The following is a 25,275-nucleotide window of genomic DNA, read 5'->3' as shown; positions in this document are numbered from 1 at the left end:
TATTTATATATAATTTATATCAAAACTGATAGTACACAGTATAACTGGAAGAAGAACTGAACTTAAAAAGGATATGTTGAAAGAGGATGGAGTTTGTGAATGCAATAAATAAAGCCCCCTTCCCTCCCCACCCGCTCCCTACCCCAAAACAAAAAGTTGTAATGTTCATGGAAAATTGTGCACAGCAGATATTATAAAAAAGTAGATTCAGGAGCACATCCAATTATAAATGATTGTTAGGAAAATCATATAAAACAATGGAATACATAAAAGTGTCAAGAGTAATCGTTAGGGTGAGAAATTCCTTGGTGGCCAGATGCCCACGGCAAGCAGAAATTATCCTGGTTGCATCAGTAAGAGGTCGATGTCCGAGAAAATGTGTGTTCAAGCACAGAAGAGGCTCTCCAGGATTTGAACAGCATGGGCAGGTGGAGTGTTTGAATTTCATACCCTGATTCATAGTTTCCACAATTCCATGTGCAATTTTCAGAAAGATTCGTCGTTGACTGCTGACATGTCCCCCTTTGGCGTGGAGGAACGGGACGAGCCCTTGTCTGTGCTCTCAGAGCCCGAGCTGCTCTGATTCTGTTGTTCTGATCCTGCACTGGAGGTCACTGTAGAAGATGACGTGGAAGAGGAGCGAGTCTTTTCTTTAAAGTCTGTGATAATTACTGTGACATTTCCCACTGTGACTGCCAGCTGCTGCGCGGTACTTCTGTCCACATTTTTCAGTCTGGGTCTAAAATAAATGAGAAAACATTTATATAGAGGGTAAAAATAAACAAGCAAGAAAAAGTTTATTAGAAAAAGCACTCGACAACAAATTGTGTGACTTGTCCTCCTCGCCTGCACAGATGGCAAGAACGGGGAGGAGAACCTGGTAAGTGCTGCACAGCGGAGGACGAAGGTTTGACCTTCTGCTCCCTGCGACAGCCCGGGCTGTGAGGGCTGCAGCAGCATGCTTGGCCCCAGAGGAAAAACCTGTCCTGCAGAGCTCTGCAAAGGGGGCTCTGCTGTGGACTTATCTCTAATCCAACTCTGCCAGAAAGGAGGACACTACAGCAGAGCCAAGCGGACAGGAGCCAGACAAACCAAAGGATCTTCTCCCCAAGGGGCAGATGAAAGAGTTCTCTTATCTAAATTCACCATCTCATCATGTGCCCTGATGTTATGAGACAAGGCTGTGACTCTGCAATACAAAACCACATGAAAGCATTTGACCACGGCTCTTTCATTCCCATATTGGAACTCTGCAGCTGCAAACAACACAGGCACTGGGACAACTTGGCTTCTCTTTCAACTGCTTTGAGCTTATACAAATCAGATGCCCAATCAGCCTATGTATAAAACTGCTCAAAATGTTCCCTCTGGAACCAAAGCTATTGTAAATAAAATCCAGAATGTATAATGGTATTTTTTGCAGCTAGCACTTTTGGTTAGGGGAAGGGGAAAAAAGGGAAAAGAAAAAAAAAAATAAATCAAAACCACCAGAAGAGAACACACAGTGGTATTTATAGCTCAGGATTATCTCAGTAATTTGCATGCTGTGCTATCATTCAATTAGTAATGTGGCTAATAAGGGTGTAGACTCTAGGAAGCCGACATTCATGCACATTTCAGGGGCTGGTCCAAAGCTCTGATACAACAAACCTCAGACACTCCTCCAGCTACCAGCAAATTCCAAGTCAGCTGCAGCAACTGCTGCAATTTACAGCTTTTGCTCCTAATTAAGGGTCAGGCTTATTCCCAATAGGGAAATAAAAGAGAGTCTTTACACATCAGTGAAAAGTAGCTTGCTGAGAATTGCCCTATTCTGGAGGGACGGAGGGAAGGTTAGTTCACATCGGGATCAAGCTCCAGCTTTTAAATCAAATCTACCTTTCCTCCTCCTTGTCTGCAGGACACCAGGCTAACACAGCCAAAACAACAAAAAAAAAAGAGAGGAAATTAAGCTGACTTTGCCATGCCTACTCAATGGCTTGCAGTACTAAGTTAACAAGGGGAAAGGCCTTAGAAAGTAGTTATACGAGTGGTATTCTAGAACTAGACAGAATAAAGTATCAAGGATGGATGTATAGCTTAAAAAATACAGCAACTGTATTTCTGCAAACTCTCTTACCAAAAATGGAATTGCTGCACCAAAAATAGTATTTTCATATCTAACCTAGGAGGCTGTCTCAATTTTTAACAAGTACCACAGGAAAAGCATTTCCAATAGAAAATACAGTTAAAATACTGCTATGCTGGGATAACCGTCAGTAAAACCTCCCACTCGGAACAGCGCTGGAGTTGAGGGACCAGCCTTTTCAGACCCATAGCTGTGCTTGGTGAATTCCCACAGCAGACACGCACGCCCACATGCATGCACTGTGCGTACGCGCTTGCAGGAGTTGCCAAATTCAACGTGTAACCACAGGCTAGATTAAATGACGTCACCTTGTTTGTGGGTAACAAGAAAGGTCAGCTAGCTCAGCAAGTTTTGGGGGTTTCTGTCGGCTTTCAGGTAGAGTCTCAGCAGATGAAGGCTGCCCCCAAAGCATCGGCAGCAAACACAGCAGCAAGCGTTCCCGGAAGCGTAGTACATGTACGTATTTTCCTCCCTAAGCCCCAAGTTCCTTTAGGAAACCCAGTTCTTCCTGTAATTTGCCTGGGTCATTTGTTTTCTCCTGTACTCAGAAACAGACAAAAAAAATACTGGCCCAGAGCGCGGAACAAAACTTTACTGCATCCACCTTTCTACAGGGTTGAACAAGCACTCCTGCTATTGCTTGTCAAAAGCCAGCACTGACAGTCATATTTAGAAAAAAAGAAAAAAGAACGAAAAAAAGTTCACATGGCCTAAGATGCATTAAGTTTTGCTCACAAAAGTTCCTGCTACCAGCAGCCTCTGAGATAAGCCATGCATCAAGCACCTGAGTGAAACTACCCATGCATCTTTAAATGCCATGACAAAGTAACATGGAAGGACTGGGGAGAAGCAGAGCTGAGGTGCAGGATTTCTCAGCAGTCCCACTCACAAACATATTCTTAATGTCAGCTTTAGAACTGACCCCTCCAATCATTTCTGCGGGAAGTTTTAGGGGTCTCCCCTGTGCAAAGAGCTGATGAAGCACAGATGGAAACCTCCAGACAATCTCTTCCACACATGCATACAATTTTTGCTTCCTATAGAAAGGAAAGGGATTGTCCCATTCACGTTATTTTGCAAAATTAAATACTTTTATAGCTGAAAAGGTTTATGGCCAAGTAAGAAACATGTTTCAAAACAACCGATCTGAAAGTGCACAGGAAGATCTGGAATAAACCAAGATACTTAGTCAGAAAGAGACATGCTCTCCAAGGAGTTCAAACAGGATTCCTTATAAAATCCACAGAGATCCTTAAAAGACAATTTACAAAAAACAGTAAGAAACCTGAGCATGAAAGAAACCTGAACAGGTAACTTGTGACTCCGGTAAAATCAGATCCTTTAAAAAGACTCTTGAGAGCACTCCTGAGGGCAGTGAATTGCAAGAAAAGTTCCACTAAACTGAACATTTTAAAAGACAGTTTAATAATGGAAGAAGATGATGTATCCCTTAAAAATATCCAGCTATAACTGATAGTATTAAGGATTAATTAGGAATGACAAAAGCTTGCCACAAAACATGGACTAAAAGACTCTGCAGTAGACAGAGTGACTCCTTTGAGGAGTAAAAACAATTATTTGATGTGATCTATCAATTTAATATTATCTCATTAGTCAAGTGCATCAAGTCTCCTGCATCCAAAGCCTCAAAATAAGAACCATTTAAAAAAGGACAGGACCAAAAAAAAGTCACTGCAATACAGCTATATTTCTATAATCAAATCAGGAATGGACACTTAGACCTTTGGGGGCTGAGGAAGAGTTAACAGCAGTTCCCACAAACAGCTCAAGTCTTCCAGCACAGCAAATCCCACAATGCCCTCACTACATTCAAGTGAGTTACTGTGTAAGAGATATTCACTCTTACTAAACGTTTTCAACATATTACTTAAAAAACTTCCAAGACAACAGTTCTCTGCAGAGTCATGTCTTGCCAATCTTAATGCTAACAGCAGTAACAGCAAATCATGTTTCCCATGTGCTTTACAACTGTTTGCAGCTAACTAATATTGCTTCAGTTCACGTGGATTCACTCTACTGTATCTATTACAGAACATTTTTTTGAAGTGATGCAATTCTTATGTAGCCCATACAGGCAAAGCACCCACTTGAATTCTGCCTCTCGTAGATCAAGTTCAATAATATAAAAATTATACTTTGATACCAAATTTTTTATTTAAGAAATAGAGCACGAGGCATCACTTAAAACAAGCATGGAGCATCAGTATAGGCAAGACTAGGAATAAACCTCTCTCATAGACAGCTACTCATTTGAAACTTAAACAAATACGAAACCAACCATTCATGCTTTTGGTTGATAGCAAGATTCCAACAAAACTGTTCATGCAGTCTTTTAATTCCCATATACTTGGAGAACTATCTTAACAATTACAGTGACTGAATTACAGATAAGGAGGTAAAAAAGTAACCTTTGCTACTGCTATCAAGTGATGATAAGAATTTGGTAAAGGCCACTACAATCGCTGGTTAATTTTCTCCTCCCACTGCGTTTTACAGCCAAAAGCCCTACTGCCCAATCGATGATGTGGTTATTTTAGCAGAGAAACGAAAACCGAGTGGACAACAGAACAGGTATTTCCAATGCCTGAATCTGTTCTCCCAGGCAGAGGTTTTGAGTGCTCGTACATGGAGAAGGCTCCTAGCCACTGATGGTCTTGCCATACTAACAGTGACAGACCCTTGTGGGTTAGACAGTACTCTGTCTCTGTCAGCCCATCAAAAAAAGTGTCTGCTATTTAACACAGTTCTCAGATAGCGAGAGCTTAACTTTATACTAAAGTTACCTTGAAGTGTGATTTGAGTCGCTGGTCTTTGTTGTAGTATTCCCAGACTGTATACTGTTTGCTTCGCTAGGAGGATCTTTCACAATATCGGACTTTGGTCTGTAAGAATTGGAGGGAAGAGGGAGAGTACGATGTTAGATCAACCGCACAATTAATCAATGCACAGTGCTACTGAAATCACTCCACATTTCATAGCGCATCCTTCAAACTTACTTAGTCTTCTTGTTAGTGTTCTTCTTTGTAACACTTGGACTAATTTCCTTCTCTTTGTCGGGTTTTTCTTTGTCTTGTTTTTCCACTTTCTCCTTCTTCTCCTTCTTAGGCGGTGGTGGGGTTGCGTATTGCTGGGCAACTTGTTGTGCCACCAACTGAGAATTTATTCTAGGTTTTCTATAATGAGAATAAAGAGAGGGATCTATAGTCAATTTTACATAGTAAAAATGACTTCACCAAAAGCAGTATGAAGATTTATTTCAGCAACCAGAGTACTCCATTTAAAGAACCAAATGGATGTCCTTATTTACTGTGAAATACTACTGCTGCAACTGAACAAGATAGAAATTTTAAAACTAAGAAATACTCCAAACTGCCGTTTCATCAGTTTTTAGCCTGATCTAACATTCTTAATGTATAATGCTCCCTTTCTTCCACCCATATCATGAAATCACTGCCAATCTTGGGGGGGACAAGAGTGAAAAAGCAGCTTTCAAGAAGTTGCCAGCCACGCACTGTGGCTACGCTTTAAGGGAAGGAACAGAGAGAGAGATAAAAAGAAGTTGCCTGATAAACATCGGTCTCCTTCATATCTTTCAATTTAATTTTTCAAATGAGCTTCTGGGTCCCCTGAAGCAGCAAACCTCACATAAATAACAAAGAACAAGAGAAGGTAACTGAGATGACTTTGTCCCGAGGCCCGGGACCAAAGCTCACTGGCAGGAGCACAGAAGACAAGCGGGCATTCATGCTTCCATGGGGGAACAGCCGTGCCAGCCCCCGACACACCGTCTTCACACAATTGTCTGCAGTCCCCAATGGTGCTCAGACAAAATACATAAGCAAACTGTCTTTCAAAGGCTATTTCCATTTCAAATCATGATTTATTAAAAATACAAAGCAAGCGCTTTGTATGTAACCCATACCTTGGTTACCAATCCTCAGTCCCACAGAAATTTGTACCTTCCTCTCTCCTGCATTCCTCATCCAAACTCTCATGTCCTCTCAGCTTAACAACTCAAAACCTCTCCTTGCTTGTCTGGCATATCACAAAGCAGTTTATACTCTGACCGAATAGCCGATTCGACCCCTTCCACACGCCAGAAAGATCTATGCTCCCTGTGTCCACACAGCTTGGGGGTGGGGGAGAAAGCCAGGTTATCAGCTCCATTAGCCCTCCATTATGAGCTGAATACTAATTGCAACAGTTGCTCAAGCTTGTCCATAGCCGTTATATCAGTCATAAATATGATTTAAACTTTATACATACATCAGACTACAACAGATTGTCAATGAAAGCAGTACGCGAGCATCATTAAGACTACAGCTGGAACACAGAAACCCAAGGGTTTCTGCTGCAGAGCTCTGTACCTACACCCAGTTTTTACTACAAACATCTAGAGAGACTTTAAGAAGCTATTTAGTGGTTTCATGTGTATAAAATAAATGTACAAAACACTAATCGTTCACGTGTAACATCTGCATTTAGAGATGATACAGACAGCGGAACACCCAGAGAAGTTCTACTCCCTGTCACAGGAAAATCCAAGTATCTAATAAACCTCTCTTGGCACTGGTTTTCTGTATAATGGTACCAAGATGCTGTTACTGAAGCCAGATATACCCATTATTTAATTTCACTACCACAGCTTTTTATAAAGTCTATGCAACAGGTTGTAATCCCCCGACCCACCTCAACACTACTAGCATTTGGATTTTTCACCCAACGTAGAAACTATAATGCATTTTATGCTTACAATCTGAATACATTTCTGAGTGAACAAAGATGATCTGATCTTCAGCTTTAAATAATTATGATGCTGAAACATTTTGCAGATCAGGTCAAGCAGCAACCTGTTCCACAGAACAGTGAAGATACTTAGCATCCTTGCATTTAAAGTCCCGCATACAGCAATTTCTGTCTCTATGACTGAGAATAAACACGTAAGAAAAAGTGTTTTGGTTACATGGAAAAAGATTTTCAGATTGATGCAACCACACTAAAAGCTGACAACAGTAGCTTGTGTCAAGCAACCTGCTAACCGCCTACTCAAAAGAAAAAAAAAAGGTTAAAAAGAGATAAATTGTCAAGAGATCTTCAAAGAGAGGGCAGATACCATCTCCCTACATGATTATACATGATTAACCTCACTGCTTGAAGCTGCCACTTCTGCCCAGACTTACAGTTATTTGCTGTTTACACAACCAGCTAAGTCAGAAACCTTATCCATTCATGGGAAATCCCGATTCAAGAATAAGAGCACCTTCAAAGTTTTTCTACTTTGCATGACTCTGATGTGTCTGCTTGCGATGTTATTTCCAAGCCTTATGTCCAACCTCCGCAGCTACCAAGCTGCCATTCTTGTTGCAAGAGTGCTGTGCTGCTTGAATAAAGATATACATTTTAAAATGGAAACTTCAACTGAACTAAAATAGAAAAAAAATAAGTCACACTGCAGCTCCCTAGAGAAGGCTGAAACTAAAAAAGATCAGCCTTAAAGTGCTCCTGTGGAGACACTTCGCCCCATGTTCTCCTGTTCCTTATCTGTGCCTGTGACAGCACGCTACATTTTAGTAAGTTTTATCATTTTCTGGCCAGTCACTGACATACCTAGCACAACCTCTCCAAAACCTGTATTTGCATATTCCTTCTTACACACCACAAAGGCTCTCTGCTAAGGGCAAACCCAAAACTGAAAGCGAAGAGAGCAGGCAGCAAGCAGTGTGCGCAGGCAGGAGACCTGCGGGAAGGGGGCCAGCCCTCGCTGACGGGGTGTCTCCTGCTGCACAGAGGAAGGGAGCAGAAAGCTGCCGAGACTTCGGTCAACACTGAGCATCTTTCAAGATTTGCTGTACTAGGAGAACAGATTATTTTATTTTATTTTATTTTTTAAATAATGCAAATACCCAGTACTTTCCACTTTGGCCATTTCACTCACACTAGCAGCAAGATTAGGAAGGTTAAAAAGCAGGTAAGTAACTGGCATACTAAGAGTAATAATAAGAGGAGTAATAAAACCCTTCAAATAAGGCCCACACTACTACTACAGCCAGGGTACACTGGTTACAAGCCCTTTACAAAAAGCCAAGCAAAGCAAGTTTAGCAGCACATTTTTAACCACAGCTAACTATAACCATAGTAACCACAATTGAGCAAAGTAGCTGCAATATCCAAAACTTGCTCCAAGTTTCCCTGTGCACCAAAAACACACTCCAAGGGCTAACGCTGATCTCATCTAGCATCCCTAGCACAGGCCATCCCTCCGGACACCGCTCCTGCCCCTACGGCCATCCGTGTCCTATCCTAGTCACGCCGTTTGTCAAAGCAGCCACCCTCTGCATGAGCGCTGCGAATTCTTCCCCAGCTGTGGCAGCAGGTAGTCTGCGTTGCCTTCTAGAAATAAGGGAAAGCACAAAGTCAGAAATACCCTGCAGTGGATACTAGTCGTCTCGCCTTCCAGAATTTGAACAAGGGGAAAAAAATATCAGTGGAGAAAAGCAAGCCTCCTTCCCACTTGGGCTGCAATGATTTAACGTGCTCCGCCTTCTATCATAGAATTTGAAGTCCTAAGAACAGAAGGATCCCTTTTTTCTTTTTCTGTTTTTGAACACTACAATATGTCTGAGTCTCCCTGTCCCTAATTTTGTTCCAGCTGGCCCTTTGTTTGGGGTTTTTTGTTTTGGTTTGGGTTTGTTTTTTTTTTTTTTATTGTTTGGGGTGGGTTTTGTAATCTCCAAACAGAATGCTTCAACCCAAATACACCAGTACCTTTTTAATATAAGTTATCATTCAAGCAGAATATCCTGAACAGAATCGTAGCCCCTTCTAAATTTTTTGTAAGAATAAATAGCCCCAGAAACAAGTGTTAACCGGTTTTACCCCAAATCCACTCATGAGCTTACTCTCTGTAAAATTAAAACACTTCATATAAACAAAGAATACATCCAAGTAACAAAATCAACCCCCAACTCGGCATCTTCCAAGCTTTCTAACCAGCACTCACACTGAAGGAACAACTATGTTGTCATTTAGTAAAAGGTTTAAACTAACAAATTTATACACAAACCACAGCTAACAAGCTTCAACTTCCAAAATATGATTTGAAGAGATGCACTACTTCAATATTACATTTGGTTCTCGAATTCCTAAGCAGACACCAAACACTGAGCCGTGGTGCTCTGCCTCCTCTTGCAGGCCACCAGGTCTACTGGCCCAACTGCTACAAGACTCCTTGCTTGAACCTCTCCTTGCTGTGTCCCTCCAAACAGACGTGTGCTATTACACCTTTACAGCCACCATTACATACACCTGCTCTGCACTTAGTATTGGGTGAGTGCTTTAAAAAACAGAGAAGCCAGTACTGTGCAATGACAAATGCCAACAAGTGAACATCATAAACAAATTTTCAATGTAACTCTGAACTAGGTACGTTTCCTTCCACTGGAACATTAAGATAAAGTTATGTTTTGCTTGGACAATTTTCCCTTAATTTAAGCAACAGCCTGGGTAAAGACTCAACCATCAAAATCCAACCCTGATGTGACAAACAAATGAACAACATCTCTTTTCTTTTTTCAATATAAAGAGGACTGTCTTCTCCCTCTCCAAAACTAAGATCAATTAAACCGTGCTTCCAAAGTTATGTTCAACCAAATAAATTCTTTCACATTAGTTAAACTGTAGTTTACATCACAGCAACAGATATTTGTGCAACAATTCATGGTCCTCACAGCGAAGAGATACTGATGCATGAAAAGGCTGAAATATATTTGTCTATTCCCAGTGAGGGTTTAGCACCTCGGTCTTTACCATCAACTATCGCAAATGATGCACACAAATACTCTTTACTACCTTTTAATAACAAACCTGCGCAGAAACATTATGACTGCGAATACTATGCCCCCAGATTGTCATATGAAGTGACACTGGGATGTTTTGCTCACAGGAAGCAGAATAAAAGCAAGACGTTTCACCAAGGGCTCATTGCCTATGTTACTGTGCTCTTGAAAACAGAAAAAAATACATACTTTTAAGGTTCTGGCAAGTATCTCGCAGTGCTTCACCACCTGCATTTCTTCCATACCTCAAAGCTTCCCCTTAAAGCCTGTCTTGGGACCAAATCCAGAGCACTGACGCCCAGGAATTCTGCTGCTCCACTCCTGACCCCAGCAACGGGGCTTAAGAGTAGAGCAGCACAAATCACACAGCACATCCAACACACATTAGTTACTCGTACCTGGATTTCAACAGGGGTATGGGAGGATAAGCTGCACCATGTTTGTCATGTGACCCCGATTTCTGTATCTGTGTGGGATTTCTTTGGTGCCGCTGCCTTGAGAGAAGGCAAGCCGCTCGCCTCCTGCGGACACTGCGGAGCGGACACTGCGGAGCGGAGACAGAGCCGGGCTTTACACCCACAGCAGCGCACAGAGACCTTGAGGGACTCCGGCAATCCCCAGCAATGTGGATCTAATTACAATTGCTCTTACTTTCCTACAGCTATGTTATCAGAAGAATGAAAGTGGCATCAAGTGGGATTTCAGAGTCAAAAGCCTCATGTAACATGAAGTACCGAGGATTTGGATAATTTCATGCTGTTCTGGCTTTGATGCAAGCGGCGATACCAGCAGACCTCTGCACAGCTCGCCGTTTCTTTGAGAAACGGTGCTTCATACGCTGTGCAGTGTGAAGTACATGATTATTTTAATAATCCTAGTCACAGATGAATATATCTTTACTCAAATGAAAATGAGAAAACAAGACTAAAAGTATTTATATGTGTTTACAAAACAGTGCCACAACAATAATACGATAAGCATACTTCTGAGCAACACTGTAAAGCAAGGTTAGAAACTAACTCATGAACACATAAAAAAAAATTAACATCTCCGTAGAAGAATTTTACATCCAGAAGAACCAAAGCTTTGGAGAAATTAAGCCATAAACATGATGGGGTGAGCACTCATTCTTACATGCATATTTTCCAGCTCATTTGCTATGACCACACGGTCCTTTTTAGCAACAAGAAAAAGGATGAATGGACAAATTGTCCTTAGTGTACAACCACAAAGCAGTATGGATGCTGTATACATTTATCTGAGAAGCTCTCCCTGTAATACAAGACAATAAAAACAGTAGAAGAAGACTAGAAGGACAAACAGCAAGAAATATGGGATTTTATTGGAAGAATAGAATTTTCCTTTAACACTGGTGTGCTAATGCTGTGCTTTTATTTAGAAGACAGGTATTTAAAAATACGGAAGTTAATCTAAGGAACATCCACTTCTGGGCTGCAGGTTTTGGTTTTTCACTGCACTGCCAGCAGGACAGGGTTATCTTTCAGCTGAAGAAGAGAATGGCATTTGCTACTAACCTTACACAGAAGGGCCCAGCAACGTGTCTGAAAGATTCCTGAGTGTTAAGGTTGAACATTTTGGAAAAAATGTGAAAGTAAGTAACAGCTTCACACAAACAAAACAATTGTTTGCCACAAAATAAACTAAGCACATTTAAAAATGTACAGCCACCTCCAGCAAGCCTCCAATAAACCGTTCAACATCATCCACCACCATTCAGCCCGCTGCCTCCCATCTCCTTGGAGAGCCAAGGATAGGCAACGCAGAGATAAAGGTGCCTCAGTTTTGCAATAGCTATTCCTGGCCATGACAACAAGACCTGAGCTGTTCAGATTTCGGAAGAGTGTTTTAAACTTTACGTTTGTCCACCAGAAGTTTTTAGACTTCGGGTTTGAAGACTTCCCACAGTACATATGTTTTTAAACTTCAGGAAGTTTGAAATTATTAGCAATACTTAATATTTGGTCTCACAAAGCTGACAGCTCCCTGCCTTTTAGGGTAAAAACTTGCTGTTCTTCACCCACCCTTTTTTTTAAATCAAATTAAGAATGGAAAAGTTATGAAATGAAATGCAAGCTGCCATCTCCCTTTACACAACACGACAGGCATTACTGTTTGCTGGAAAGTGGCTAGTCACTGCCTCTGTGCCACTATGGGGTAGCTGAGCCTCTTTGAATGATGCCTGTAAAACAAATACTCAATTCTTGTTACAGGAGTCTTAGCACTGCTTATTTTTAATTATTTGGGCATATTTACAAATCAAAGCATATAAATCAAAGAATTTTATTCCCAGAGTTGCCACTTCACAGGTTTTGCAGCTCACATTTCTGATTTTTTTTAGTGAAAATATGCTAAAAATTGCAAATCCAGTAGTAAATGAGTTACAGAATTGATCTATGAAACTATTTCAGCATGACTGCTCAATAGCATAGTATAATAGGTTTTGCAATAATTTTACAGTTCTTTTTAAATATACATTATTTCATATAATCCCATTACAAAATAGTCTAAAGTCAGGGCCGTAAGATGTTTTTGGAGGCAGTTTGACCAGAATTTTGCCACACAAGCTGCGAGTAGTCACAAGTTCTCAAAACACCCACTCTAATACAGTACAGAACTGAAAACTGCAAATAACGTTTCTTGTAATTGGTCACATAGGTACTACCACAAATCCAAACATGAAAGCAAATCAGGACCATTAATCTCACACCAAATTAGATAAAACACATCCTATACGGTGCTGGACTTAGGACCCGGTGGGCTGCCAGCAAGAAAAGAGCCCCAAGCCAGAGAATGGGGCAATTTGGGAATTTGTTGAAAAATTTTCAGTGGAGAAGCACCACTGTTTGCACTTTTGCAAGTATACAGAACTTGCACAAAACATCTTCCACTCCCCTCCTCCCTGGCACCCGCCAAGGGATATTCATAAATCACCGGCTGGGCTTTCTGGTTAAAAAGTACCGAGCCAGAGACTGGTGATAAACCTGGGTCTCCTCCACCCAGTCTCAGGGGCTCTGCTTACCTTACTGCCCTGGGTCTTTGTGCTTCTCTACCACACACTCTTATAAAAATAATTCAAAAAACCATGTGTAGCATTGTGTGGTGCACATATTTTGCGCTACAGGTTTATTCTGATATGCCTCTGTGGAGGGTGCATGATACTGAGTAGTGCAGGACGGTAGCAAACAAAAGCTCCTGTACACTCTGGAGATCGAAGAGCCATCCATACAAGGTCTCCTGCAAAACACCGCTTCTCAAGAACAACAACAACTCCCCCCTTTTGCAGCTATTTAATTTGAAATCACAAGATGACAAAAGGAAGAGTTAAACACAAGTTGTTCTTCAGGCTGCTTTGATACCAGACCATGGAGGGAAAATAGTGGCGATAGCGAATAACAATGCCGAGTATCAGTTATTGGAAGAGAGCTTGAGGTTTACTGAACCACTAATACCGTAAAATTTAACTTACTATGTCACGCTGAAGTTTTGGAAGAAATACTGCTCTATTTCCCCTTTTAGACTAAGGGCCCACCTGGAAGCTCAGGCGGCGCTGGCAGTCTCACCCATCCTCTCATCTGTAGCACCTGAGCTGCACAGGAGACAATTTCATATCTAATCTGCGGCAGCTAACGAGCGCCAGCGAAAGCCCCGAGGCTGTCCGGCAGATGCTCAGCCTCCAGTTGCTTTCTCTGCCTAGTCCAAATCCCCAGCCAGCAGAGACCTGCTCCGACGACGGCAACTGCTCCTGGCTGGACTCAGCTCCATCCCTGCAGCCCGCATGCCTGTCCTCACCGGCGGTGCGGTGCACACCTGTGTATCGTGTGTGTACGTGTATATAAAAATACACACAGAGATATATATGTATTTAATTATACACAACAGCAAGGCAGTGCTGAAGAGCTGTGTACACTGCTTAAGTTGTGCCTGCGTTCATCTGCTGGAATCATTTCCAACAGGAACGTCTTTTTAAGGTCTAGAATGGGAAAAAGTGTGAATTACTTTTTTCTGGCCTTCATTACAAAACAAAGCACATTTCCTTAAATAAGGAGTTCAACGCACTTCTAAATAAATGAGTAAAGAATTGGCAAAACACCAAGTTTACAACATTTTAAGCATGTTTTGTCTTGTTTGATGGGGAAGCAGAACTGTGCAAATGATCACAACTTCATTATGCTTACAAATATGATAAAGCTACTTCTGATGCATGACTATATTAAAAAAAATCAAGACAAAAGTGCATAGCTAGTATTACAGCTTTTCCACTAATTTCCATCAAAAATAATTTACTACTAAGGTTTTTTTTAATGGCACATTTAAAAAATAATTTGAAATTAAGAAAAAGGGCACAATACATCTCTCCTGCTTAAAACAAAATTTGTGATATGTAATAGATTAAATAGATTAAAATGGCATCAATAGCACCAATTCCCAATCACCCTAAGTTCCAGCTGAACAAGAACAACTTTACAAGTCCCCTTCTTGCTTTCTGCCTAAGCATTTGCTTACCACCAGTAGTAGTTAGGTCCATGGCTAAGCATTCAGAAAAAAGCATCACCTCCTATTCATTTATTGCATTTGTAGGGAAGAGGTTCTGCAGCAGTAGAAAAACTGTGCTAATACATACAAAATCCACAATCAAGCCTTTACGAAATGCGATGCAACTGTAAATATGAAGATCGCGCCAAGCCTGAACTTGAAAAGATGGCTTTGAGACTACTAAATAATTTTTTCTTGGGTATGTGATTTTCTTTGGTTACCAATATTTTTAGTCATCTGTTGCAAGTGCTGCACAAGCTTCATTTCTAGAAGCTTATTGCAATCTCCCTCATCATGCTATTGACCCATTCGCTGATCCACTCGGAGCTTCAGGTTCATCCATCACTGAAAATTCAAACCAGTACTTCAGCAGGTTGTACACCGAAACAGTCACATTTATTGTGCAGCTGCTTCTGGTGTTTTCATCTACGGACACACCTGATTTCAAAATGGCAAAATACCAAATGTTCCGTGATTTACAGAGACTTACAAAATTGTTATGGAAAATTCACTGATCTCAGCACAAAATTTACTTGCCTACTACCGCGAGAATGATGATAAAATTAAGGCGATTTGACTTGCTTGTCAAAAATAAGCTGCTCTCACTAGCAAAAATTTGAACACAGTTCATAAAGCTGGCAGCAACCAAGATGTGTATAATAAAATGCTCAGATTTACAACAAAAACAATTACTTAAATACTTCTTCCTATTTGACTGTTTATTAAGCTATGTATAATCCTGAGGAAAGAGAATAGGCTTAGAACTTCCTGTTGAGTAACAAGGTGCAGTTGGCAGCATGAGGGTTTAAGTAAGTCTGATGAAAATTTAACACGCAAATTCCCCAAAGCAACTGCTTATTGTTATTGTATTATAAATTGAAATAATGAAAATCTGAGGAAAAGAGTTGTTTTAGCAGCTCTTAGCTAAAGCTGAAAACTAGGAATACCAGATTTGGTGTTATAGAAGTGCTTTATCACTGCTCCTAATATATACCTCCATTTCAGACACTGAAATCTTGAGTAGTAATGGAAATTGTAACGTATACACCATCCTTTAATGCACCTTGACATGTCCCGTCCAGGAGCATCTGCCTACAGGTTTTGGGATACTTAAGTTTCACGCTTTGAAATTACAGCGGCAGAGATGCCAAACTTTGCAAAACAAGAAAAAAAAAGGAGAGATGCTGATAAAATGAGCTCCCTACCAAAAAAGAGGTGTCAGTTAAATTCTGAAGTTGATCCCCACCCCAAAGATTTGTACAAAAACTAAAAAGTAAGATAACATTTCCAAAAGCATCTTTCTTAAAAGCGTGCTATTGGGTAAGCACAAAGAAAACCCTGTACTTTTCTCCTATCGGATGATGAGTTATAAGAGCATTCTCTCTCTCTTAACATGCTCAAACATCTCCAAATTTGAATATGTATCGACATATAATGCCTAATAATGTGGCATTGCATATAGAACCGTTCCTGAAGAAGCCTATCAATTATTATTAAGAGAAATATTAATATAGTCTAATCTATGTCTCCAAAAATATCAACATTTAGATAGTGAGTCTAAAACACAACCTGTTGTACAGCTAGAGTTGAATGAGATTTTAGTATTTTGAAGCTGCACACCAAATCACCGGTCCAGAATTTGTATTTTGACAACACATTTCCAACTTCTATAACTTATTAGCAAATGAAAGGTTAATTTTAACTTTGATACAAAGTGAATTTCTATAAACTTGAAGACTGAAATTTTAAAACTTAGAGCCTAAGTTTTAAAATCAGCTGTGATGCAGAAAGATCAAGAGTCCTTGTTTCGCAATAGCTGTCACCCTTTCAAACACAGTCCTAAGATCAGTACCGACAGGGCTGAAACAGCCTCCGAACCTGTAAGCGATGGTCACTAACAAGAACTACATAATGGAGCTTTCAGCCACTTAAGCATAATGCTTAAATTTGCCTAATACTTACTCTTTGAGAAATGCAGATAACCTGAATACCTAACCTGCGGGTAAAGAGGCATGATAGCTTTGCTAAGTTTGCTAAAACAACTGAGAAATTTCTACTGAGTAACACTTTTGCAGAGTCCCCTGGCAGTGCAGGGGGGGCTGGTTTATCGGAGTAAAATTTCACTACGCTTGTGTGACACTGGACCACTGTACACTTAGAAAAAAGACTTTTCTATCATTTCCCAGCCACGCCAAGTTCACATAGAACCAAAATGAGAAACTACCAATTCTACAACAGATGCTCAATAGTCTCAAGAGACTCTAAATCTCTACGGATGCCATAAAAAAAGCCAATTGAACAAGGCAGTAATTTTAATTCAGCTACATTAGAAACTGCAGGCTTTACCTCAGAGACAGAAATTGAGTTTTTCCAGCGAGCAAAACCTTTTTATTAAAAAAAAAAAACCACGACAAAAAACCAAAAACAAACCCAACGCACAGATCTATGATAGGATTTCCTTTCATATGAAAGCGACATTTCAAGAGTCCTTGAACAACCAGGAACGCAGCTTTGCAGACAAAGCCCCAGCTGGCAGCAGCTATGCCGTCGAAGAGACATACCACGACTGCTGCAACGTGGAGCGGAGGCTGCTCCGCTGCTCGGGAAGCCAACACAGCACCAGGCAGCAGCATGGGGAATGGGATTCCACCTATTCCTTCATACCTCTGTCCCAGTACAATCTGCAGTGGAACAGTCACTGTCAATGGTTTAAGAGGAAACCTTACTGTTCAGGAAATCAGTTTGCTTTCCTGAACACAGCAAGAAATAAAAGAAGGACAACGAGGCAGGCAGATGGGTTTTCAAAAGGCCATCACGTGCTCAGAGGAGCTTCCCCCCCGGCATTGTGTCCTCTGAACACAATCTGAGAATTGAACACAGACGTACAAGTGACATTTCGGGGTGTCGGTCTCCATCCAGGCAGCACAACGCGCAGCAATCCTGCACATGCATGCACTTGAAAGCCAGAAGTCGGGCGCTGGGCTGCCATCGATGGCTGCTGTTCAAGCACCATAGGAACAAGATAGCCTGAGAGCACAGAAACTTTTGCTTTCAGAATTATTACTCCTGGGTGTGAGGAACTGACCCAGATGGTTTCAAAATTTGCCAGGAAACAATATTACAATACTCAGTTCGGATGCTGTTCCTCTCCCTAACTAGGAAGCCTTAGAAGAAACCTACTTAGTAAACTGTTGGTTCCCTACTTGAAGAACCAGCAAGAGTTACCTACATATGCCTGGCACATTGTAGGATAGGGAAACTCAGCTAACTGCCTTTTAGACAAAACTAGCAGAGCACGCTATCCTACTTAACAAGAAGTCAGGAATAACTAATTAGAACAACAGAAACCTTTCCTAGTCTTCCGCAAGCCAACTTCTGATCTGCAGATAACAATGATAGCTACATGTCCAGGCAAAACTATCATTTTTCAAGGAAGTTCTCAGATAAAGTAATCTTGAACATAAAATGGTGATTTTATTGTATTCTTCAGTGTCCTACCACTGTTATCATCCTGATGACTGCTATTTTGCAGCTTTGCACATGCTCACATGACTTGCATTTATTTGTACACACACAGACACACATGAACATACAAAACCAAAATCCTGAACTACCATCATTCTGGTACAAGCCCCAAGGAGGGAAAGCAAAATTCAGTTAAAAGTTAGGTTTGTTTTTTTGGTTTTGTCTCCCCCTCCCCCCCCAATTCTTCAAAACAATTCTGGTGCTCCATCCTAAAAAAGTGGTTAGTCTCGCTGAAAACTACATTACACTGTGAACCTGTGCCAGCTGCAAATCACTCCAACTGCCCTGGCACCATCGTTTAAAGTCATTTTCCATTTAAAGAGTCTCACATCAGCGCCAGCACAGCCTTTCATTACCCATCCCACTTAATACCCACAATCTCTCCACAGCTCACTTGCTCGGTCTCCACTGACCAAGCAGCACACAGAGACTGATGTGCAGATTATTGGGATTCCTAATGCCTTTTCTCCCCGCTGGCTGAGCGCTGAGCGCTTGGCAGCCTGCCTGACCCGCAACACGTGTGGGTTTGTCAGCCTAATGCACTATGTCATCTGGAGAGTCTCGGGACGAAGCTGGACCCAACAGCGTCCGCATAGCAACGGCCAACGGCTCCCAAAGCTTCCAGCTACTACACTTTTCAGCACTGGTGCAGAAAGAGGTACAGAAGTGAGCATCTGGGTCTTTGCCACCACTTACTTTCTGAGAGGTAAACATGCAAGGTAAGAGCAATGGCATTCAGCACAATCCTTTAATCGAAGGCTGGAGAGTCACAGGGCTTTCCCGTACAAAACATCCGTCCTCACTTGATTGTTGTCTTGCAATGACTCAATATCTGCATATCAAGATTCTGAATTTGAGTAATTTGGGGTTTTTTTTTCCACATAAGCCACCTTCCGTTAACTAAATGATGACAGTGAAAATTCAGAGATACAGGCTCAAAAATGAGTTGTGACCAAGTCAGTTGTCACTCACCAGTTTAAGAGATTGCTATTAAACTGCACCTATGCCTGGCATTTGGTCAGGGCAGAAAGATATGAGGCTTGGGTATTTTGCCGTATAAAAGATATACTGAGATATTTTCAAGCGTGAGGCAATACACCAGCCCTGTAAATCCTAATGTAAATTCTTACTGGATGAATATACAAAAGGAAATACCACACAATGCGCAAATATAAAATAAATGCAGATTTAGCATTATGCCTAATTAAAAAGTGTAATGAAAGTGAAACTGGTTTGTAGATGAATGAAATACAGAAGCCAGCAGAGAACTTACTTGGAAATGGAAGAAAAGAATACGCAAAATACAGCTGAAGTTTCACTTCCTCTGTATAACAAAATACAACAAAAAGCTCAAGCACAGCACACAGCATGTCCTTCACAACCTCCCCAGACACCACACACTGTCCATACAGACCATGATTTTCTACTTTTTACATGATGTCAGATAACAGATTTTTTGTGAATTATCATCTGAGCAGAGAAAGAAAGATTACCAGCTATATAATTAAATACAGGGATTTTTAGATGACATTATAAACCTATTTCTCTGCTAATAAACACATACTAATTATTTTATAATAGCAAACACAGTAACAGAACAACTGAAGTCAAGTCTTAAAGCACTGCTAAGCAGTCAGACGCCATTGGGTTTGGTTCTGGTTTAGGCATATCTTCCAGCTCCCAGCATCACAATATGCAGGCATCTCAGTCTTGGGCATATTTATCAAGACACCCCTTGGTTAGGTTTATTTCCATTTAACTATGGGGACACTGTGACAAACAGCAACTTGCTTGCTTGAGGATGACTACAGCAGAAGAAAATAAATTAAGTTTTTCTGAGCCCCAGGACTACACCGCACTGGTGATACACATCTACCAGATTACAGATATTACTTGCTTCTAGAGATTTGCAAAAATGACTCAGTGAGATTCTTCTATCTTATGTTGCTTCGTCCTTTAATTTCTTCCTGGATTTGTGCAGCGAATTGCTTATCACCAGAATTTCCAAGTTAAAGCAAGCTAAAAACAGAACCTTGTTTTTACTCAAACGCATTGCAGAAAACAAAAGGGACTGAGTTGAGCAACCACTTCCTAAGGAGCTCATACCCTTGCTCTGCACCAAAACTGGGGAGTGAAAAGGGCAAAAGCTTATGGGGCTAGCATAACTTTGCAAGCAACTACACACATACAAACCACCTACAGGAAAAAAACAGAAAACAGTTGCTCATCATCATACCTCTTCATGATCTCTGGGGTCACCTGCAGCAGCAGCAAGTGCCAGGGTTCACAAAACTTCCCCATCCATCTGCACCGCCCATGCAAGACAGCCCTGCCCGCTCCTGCCACCAGCTCTCCCAACCCACCTACTCCACCAGCTCTCCACACAGCCACAAAACCAGCTGGGTTGACACTGGTGCAGTACTTGCAGCCTGACCTGGAAACCCAAAAGTCTATTTAACATCTTTAAAGACTGCTCACTTTTGAAGCAAGTTTCCTCAGAAGAAACTGAAAGCGATCTAACACCGAAAAAACGCATGGAAATTACCATTATGGCACAAAAACAAAAGCAGAAAAGCTTTTATGTGCCTCCTTTTAACAAAAGAAAGTCTAATTTTGAAACAGCTGCTTCACTGACTCAAGCCCACACCCCGAGGCAGGGGCTAGGTTTTGCTTTGTGTTTAGTTCAGTTTCCCTGTTTATTCAGCTTCTTTCCTCTCCCAGTGGCAGCCAGGGCAGTGCGGAGCAAGCGGCTTAATCCAAAACCAACAAGCAGTCCTCACCCCCGACAGCCACTCCATGCTGCTCTTCGAAACACAGGTAACTATGTTATTCTGAACTTAAAAGAAGCTTCAAGTCTTTCCTAAAGAAAAAGGTAGCAAATGACCTCAGAGCTTGCTTGGAAGAAAATAGGATTTTTTTTTTCCCCCAAGTGTCATATTAAGCTGAAAAAAGGTAGGGAAGGTAAAGAGGGAACAGCAAATGAGTTACACAGTCTAAGCTGGATGTAGCTTAAATGCTACTTGCACAACTGTGAAAAAACCACTAGCATGAGTTGGAAGAGAATTCTCTGCTCCTTCCCTGGAGGCTGCAGACATCTCCCGGAGATGCTGGTATGGTCACCAAATGCTTGGGGAGCATCAGACTTCTCTGCTTACGGATAAATGCAGTTCAGTGGCGTTTCAGACGATCCATCCTGCACTGAAGTTTAACCTCAGTGATACCAATTCCACTGACTTCAAGTGAAAAGGACTGACTGACTGAGGGATCAGGGCTGAAGGAAGAGAAACAACATGAACCTTTTAAACACACATTTGTAGCACGAAACCTGGATACTGAACACCCTTTGCAAACAAGTATGCTCATTTTGACATCAACAGTAGAGGTCTCCTATAGGGATTTCCACAGAAAGCCAGCATTTTGACAGAGCACAAGTCTGGCTCTACTTTCTTTGGGAACAGTGTGCTTGCACTAAGGTGTGAATCCAGGTCTATCATTCTCCTACTCTGAGGTAGACCTAGCCAGCAAAAAAGGAATGTGATTCATAGAGAATCATGGAATGATTTAGGTTCTTAGGCTTAAGATCAAGTCCAACTGATTGCAACGTATATAAAACACTGCACTACTTGTGATACTGTAACATATCCAGCAGTGCTGGGATCTAACACATTTGACATCAGGACTGGACTTCAAAGCCCCACACCAAATACAGCAGAGCCTGTGCGAGCCTCTGCTCCCACCAGTGCTAGCAGTGGTGGCCATACCCAGAGTACAGGCGAGCAGTCCCACCGGCTGGCTGAGCACATCTGACACTCAGCGGGCTGGAGTCCACATTGACAGCTGTGTTTTATGCAGCAAAATTAAGCTGTAATTGTCACATGGGGCAAAACAAGCAGCAAGGACTTGATGCTCAGGGATGCAGCACGGACTGAAACAGCAATCGCACTGGCAGGACAAACGGGTCCTGCGCCACTCTGCCCTCAGCATCATCAGGAATTGTTCTACAGCCACGCTGTGCGGATACACCTTCAGCCTGAACAGTGCTTTTTCGTCACCACACCGCACCAACAGTCCCCCTGTTGTTCTTCAGTAAAGGTCTTTACAGTAGCAGCCAAAAGAAGTGTTCCACCAAAACACAGCCTCACCTAAGTATTTGATAAAAGAAGTCACCAAGAGAAGGCGTTTCTCAGAAAAGTGGATTTTTAATTTCAACTCATGTTGTCTCTTAAAGTCCATTTCAGTGACTGACATGTAGTGACATAAAATACCTGAAAATAAGCTTATAAAAAGAACCTTGAATCATCAAGTCTAATGAAGCTGGCCCGTTAACAAGCAGCAGACAAAGCATGCCCATGCACAGTGCCCACTGCAAAACCAGGACCCAGGCCTTTCACAAATTATTTCTTCACCACTTCAAAAACAAGTAAAACCACCACGGCAGCTTCACAGGCTTTTATAAGACAGGTTCCAACAACAAAATCCTCTTTTGTATTTTTTTCTCTTTTTTTAATATCAGTAAGAACTTTGGGTCATTTATTCCCCCTCTGGTCCATTCACAAGAGAAAAATCAGTCATATAACACGGAGTCTACGGTTTTCTTCAGAATTTTACAGACAGGTGAAGCAAATTTCTCCATGCAGTTAAAGTATTTCAATCCTATACGCACACACCCTCCACACCATACACAGGTGCACAAACAACCTGACTGGGTTACAAGTGCTCGGTGATGAGTAAACCTTTGGGATGCTGCAATACCTGTAACTGCATTTTATAGAAAGCAGCAGCAACAGCAGTACTAGGGTCATAGTGGTTTTAAGTTCAACAATTTCTACAGGAAGATATAAGCTTACTCTAAACCAGCCCCAGGTAGTTAAAAAACCTGATCCTCAGACGTGCAAGCCTGTTTTCAGGGCAACAACGCAGAACTGGACAAGTTATTCTAAGTACTTCATACATTATTGCAATCACAGCATCTCTCAAATTCTTTAAACTTGGATAAGATATTTTTACATCAGCTGGCCTGATTCTTGTACTCATCTAAACCTCCCCCCTTTTCACAACTCACAGGAGCAGGCCACGCATTACAGAGGCCTGAGTGGGTAAGAATCATCACCAATGCCTCAGGACAGGGGCGATGGCAGAAGACTGGCAGGCAAACAATCCTGGAAAAGTAAGAGACAGTGAAAGCACCCATGAATAACCAACACCTGCCTACCCACTGAAGTACACTAATTATAGAGAATAATTGAGTGGCTGCTTTCCTTACTCAGGGAGGTGTTGATAAGAGGTACGGGTCTTCTCATACGTTACACGCAAGTTTAAAACGCTCTCCCTTGGCAGCAATGCACAGAAAAAAAGTCACCAGCTGTGACATTAACAGCTTCATTTTAGGTCTCTTTTGTTCAAGCAAGTAACTCTTCTACTCAGACGTACTACATGAAACAACCCTTTCTCAACTAAACAGATTTATTCAAGGCACACAGCAAAAACCTGAATGTAAAACCTGTAAGGCCCCCAACATTGGGAAACAGCCACGCTGTATTTTAACCCTGTGGAGTCCAAGCCTCACCAGTCCTGCCTGCACACACAGAAGGTGCAAAGGGGACGAGGGCTCCAGTGTCCTCCTACAAACCGAGCAATACTCCATTGTACCAACTCCTGCTTTTTTAAAACCAGATTTTCAGGGGAACTCAAAAACAAGACCATGCACCAACCTGCAGAGGAGAAGGAGAGATGTCTACAAAATGAGTTATTTCAGGACATGCACAGACATGCGAAACGGGACCTAGAACTTACTCTAAGCAGTGAATCCTTAAATGAGATGTTGTAAAGTAAGGTATGGAGAGATTTCACATAAGATGCTGTTTACTAGAAATATTCCAGGAAAAATGTATTTCAATTTAATAAACCTATGTTGATTTTATCCACAAGACAGTCTGTCCACTCAGTCACCATTTCTCAGAACTGGATGCATGGTGGGAACGGAATTTCTTTGTGGAAACAGGTGTGAACATTTGTTGGAGCTGCGTTCAGTTCTGCCTCACCCTGATAAAAACAGAATACAACCTTCATTAAAACTTCTCCTCATTAAATTAGATGTGGGATTTACGTTGTGCCACTGGCTGCCTGAACTTAAAAAATTTACACTTTTTTCTATAATACACTTCACACAGTGGCTGAAAAGAGACTGCTTGCATAACAAGTATTATGCAATTTCCCAAATAAATAATACCCTTGTAGGGGGAAGATTACAAAGTCCTGAAGATTTTCAAGGCTGCAGATTTGGCTTCAAAAGCACAGTCTGTAAAAACTGCATGCCATCCCAAATCTTCCTGATAATTACTGACATTGCATCAGCACCCAAAGATCCCACCAGGAACAGTGCCCCACTGCATATTAACAAAAGACAACCTGGCAAAACACACAATTCACCACCACAGTACCATCTCTAAAGAAGGTGAAGAGGTTGACACCAGCTTCAACAACAACAAACACCAACACAAAACAGCACTGATGCAGTTATGCTCACAAAATGGTACTTTGGTTTAGATAGCTTCTAGTCCTAAGATGGTTTTATTAAATCAGTTAAAAAATGAACAACAACAAAAAACAAAACAAAACAAAAACAATCACCCAACAAAATGCAACTTTATTAGCCATCTTCAGCCCAGAGTACATTGCCAATGCAAACACTGTAACAGAGCATCTCAAGCAGAAAACGTACCCTAAGAAAAAAGCCCATCAAAATACCATGCAACTGAGTGATCATCACAGAGATGTTTAAAAAAAACAAACAGCCCTTGCACTGTAAACAAGTCACAAATGGTCCAAGTAACTCATAGAGAGCAAACACAGAAGTAAAAAAGGAAGTCCAAGTGGCAGCACAGAGAAAAATAAAAGGATTTCACAAAGAGACACCAATGCCCACCAGTCCTCCGCTTTCAAATTTTGACAAACAACTTTCACAGGCCCAAACAAATTTTGCTTCTCCTTTATTTTTTATTGCTTTTATGATTTGGCCTTTCCCCTCCACTGGTGTGTCTCTTAATGCCACTCGGTCCCTAGCACACAGTGCTGGTGGTCCCAGCACGCTCCAGCTCCCGACAGCCAACACTGACACCGACCCTGTTCTGGGAGAGGAAAGTCCACGTACACCAACCCCTGCTCCAGCCACTGCACCACCAGGATCTCAAACCTCCACCTGGTGTGCAACTG

General features: G+C 41.5%; 1 protein-coding gene across 1 annotated transcript in view; it reads right to left on the bottom strand.

Annotated features, from left to right (window-relative positions):
* Positions 1 to 116: 116 nt before the first annotated feature.
* Positions 117 to 25,275, bottom strand: part of RYBP (RING1 and YY1 binding protein) — a gene marked incomplete at its 5' end in the record, with an annotated part of 41,047 nt that continues 15,888 nt past the window's right edge. The window contains 3 exons of the mRNA XM_010282356.1: positions 117 to 739; positions 4,933 to 5,031; positions 5,146 to 5,322. Of these exons, the coding sequence (XP_010280658.1) occupies positions 487 to 739; positions 4,933 to 5,031; positions 5,146 to 5,322 (529 nt within the window). The remainder of the gene's footprint in view (positions 740 to 4,932; positions 5,032 to 5,145; positions 5,323 to 25,275) is intronic.

The sequence above is a fragment of the Phaethon lepturus genome, unplaced genomic scaffold, assembly GCF_000687285.1.
Source record: "Phaethon lepturus isolate BGI_N335 unplaced genomic scaffold, ASM68728v1 scaffold14542, whole genome shotgun sequence".
Lineage (NCBI taxonomy): Eukaryota > Metazoa > Chordata > Aves > Phaethontiformes > Phaethontidae > Phaethon > Phaethon lepturus.
The sequence above is the reverse complement of the archived record's forward strand: the minus strand, read 5'-3'. Positions and strand labels throughout refer to the sequence as shown.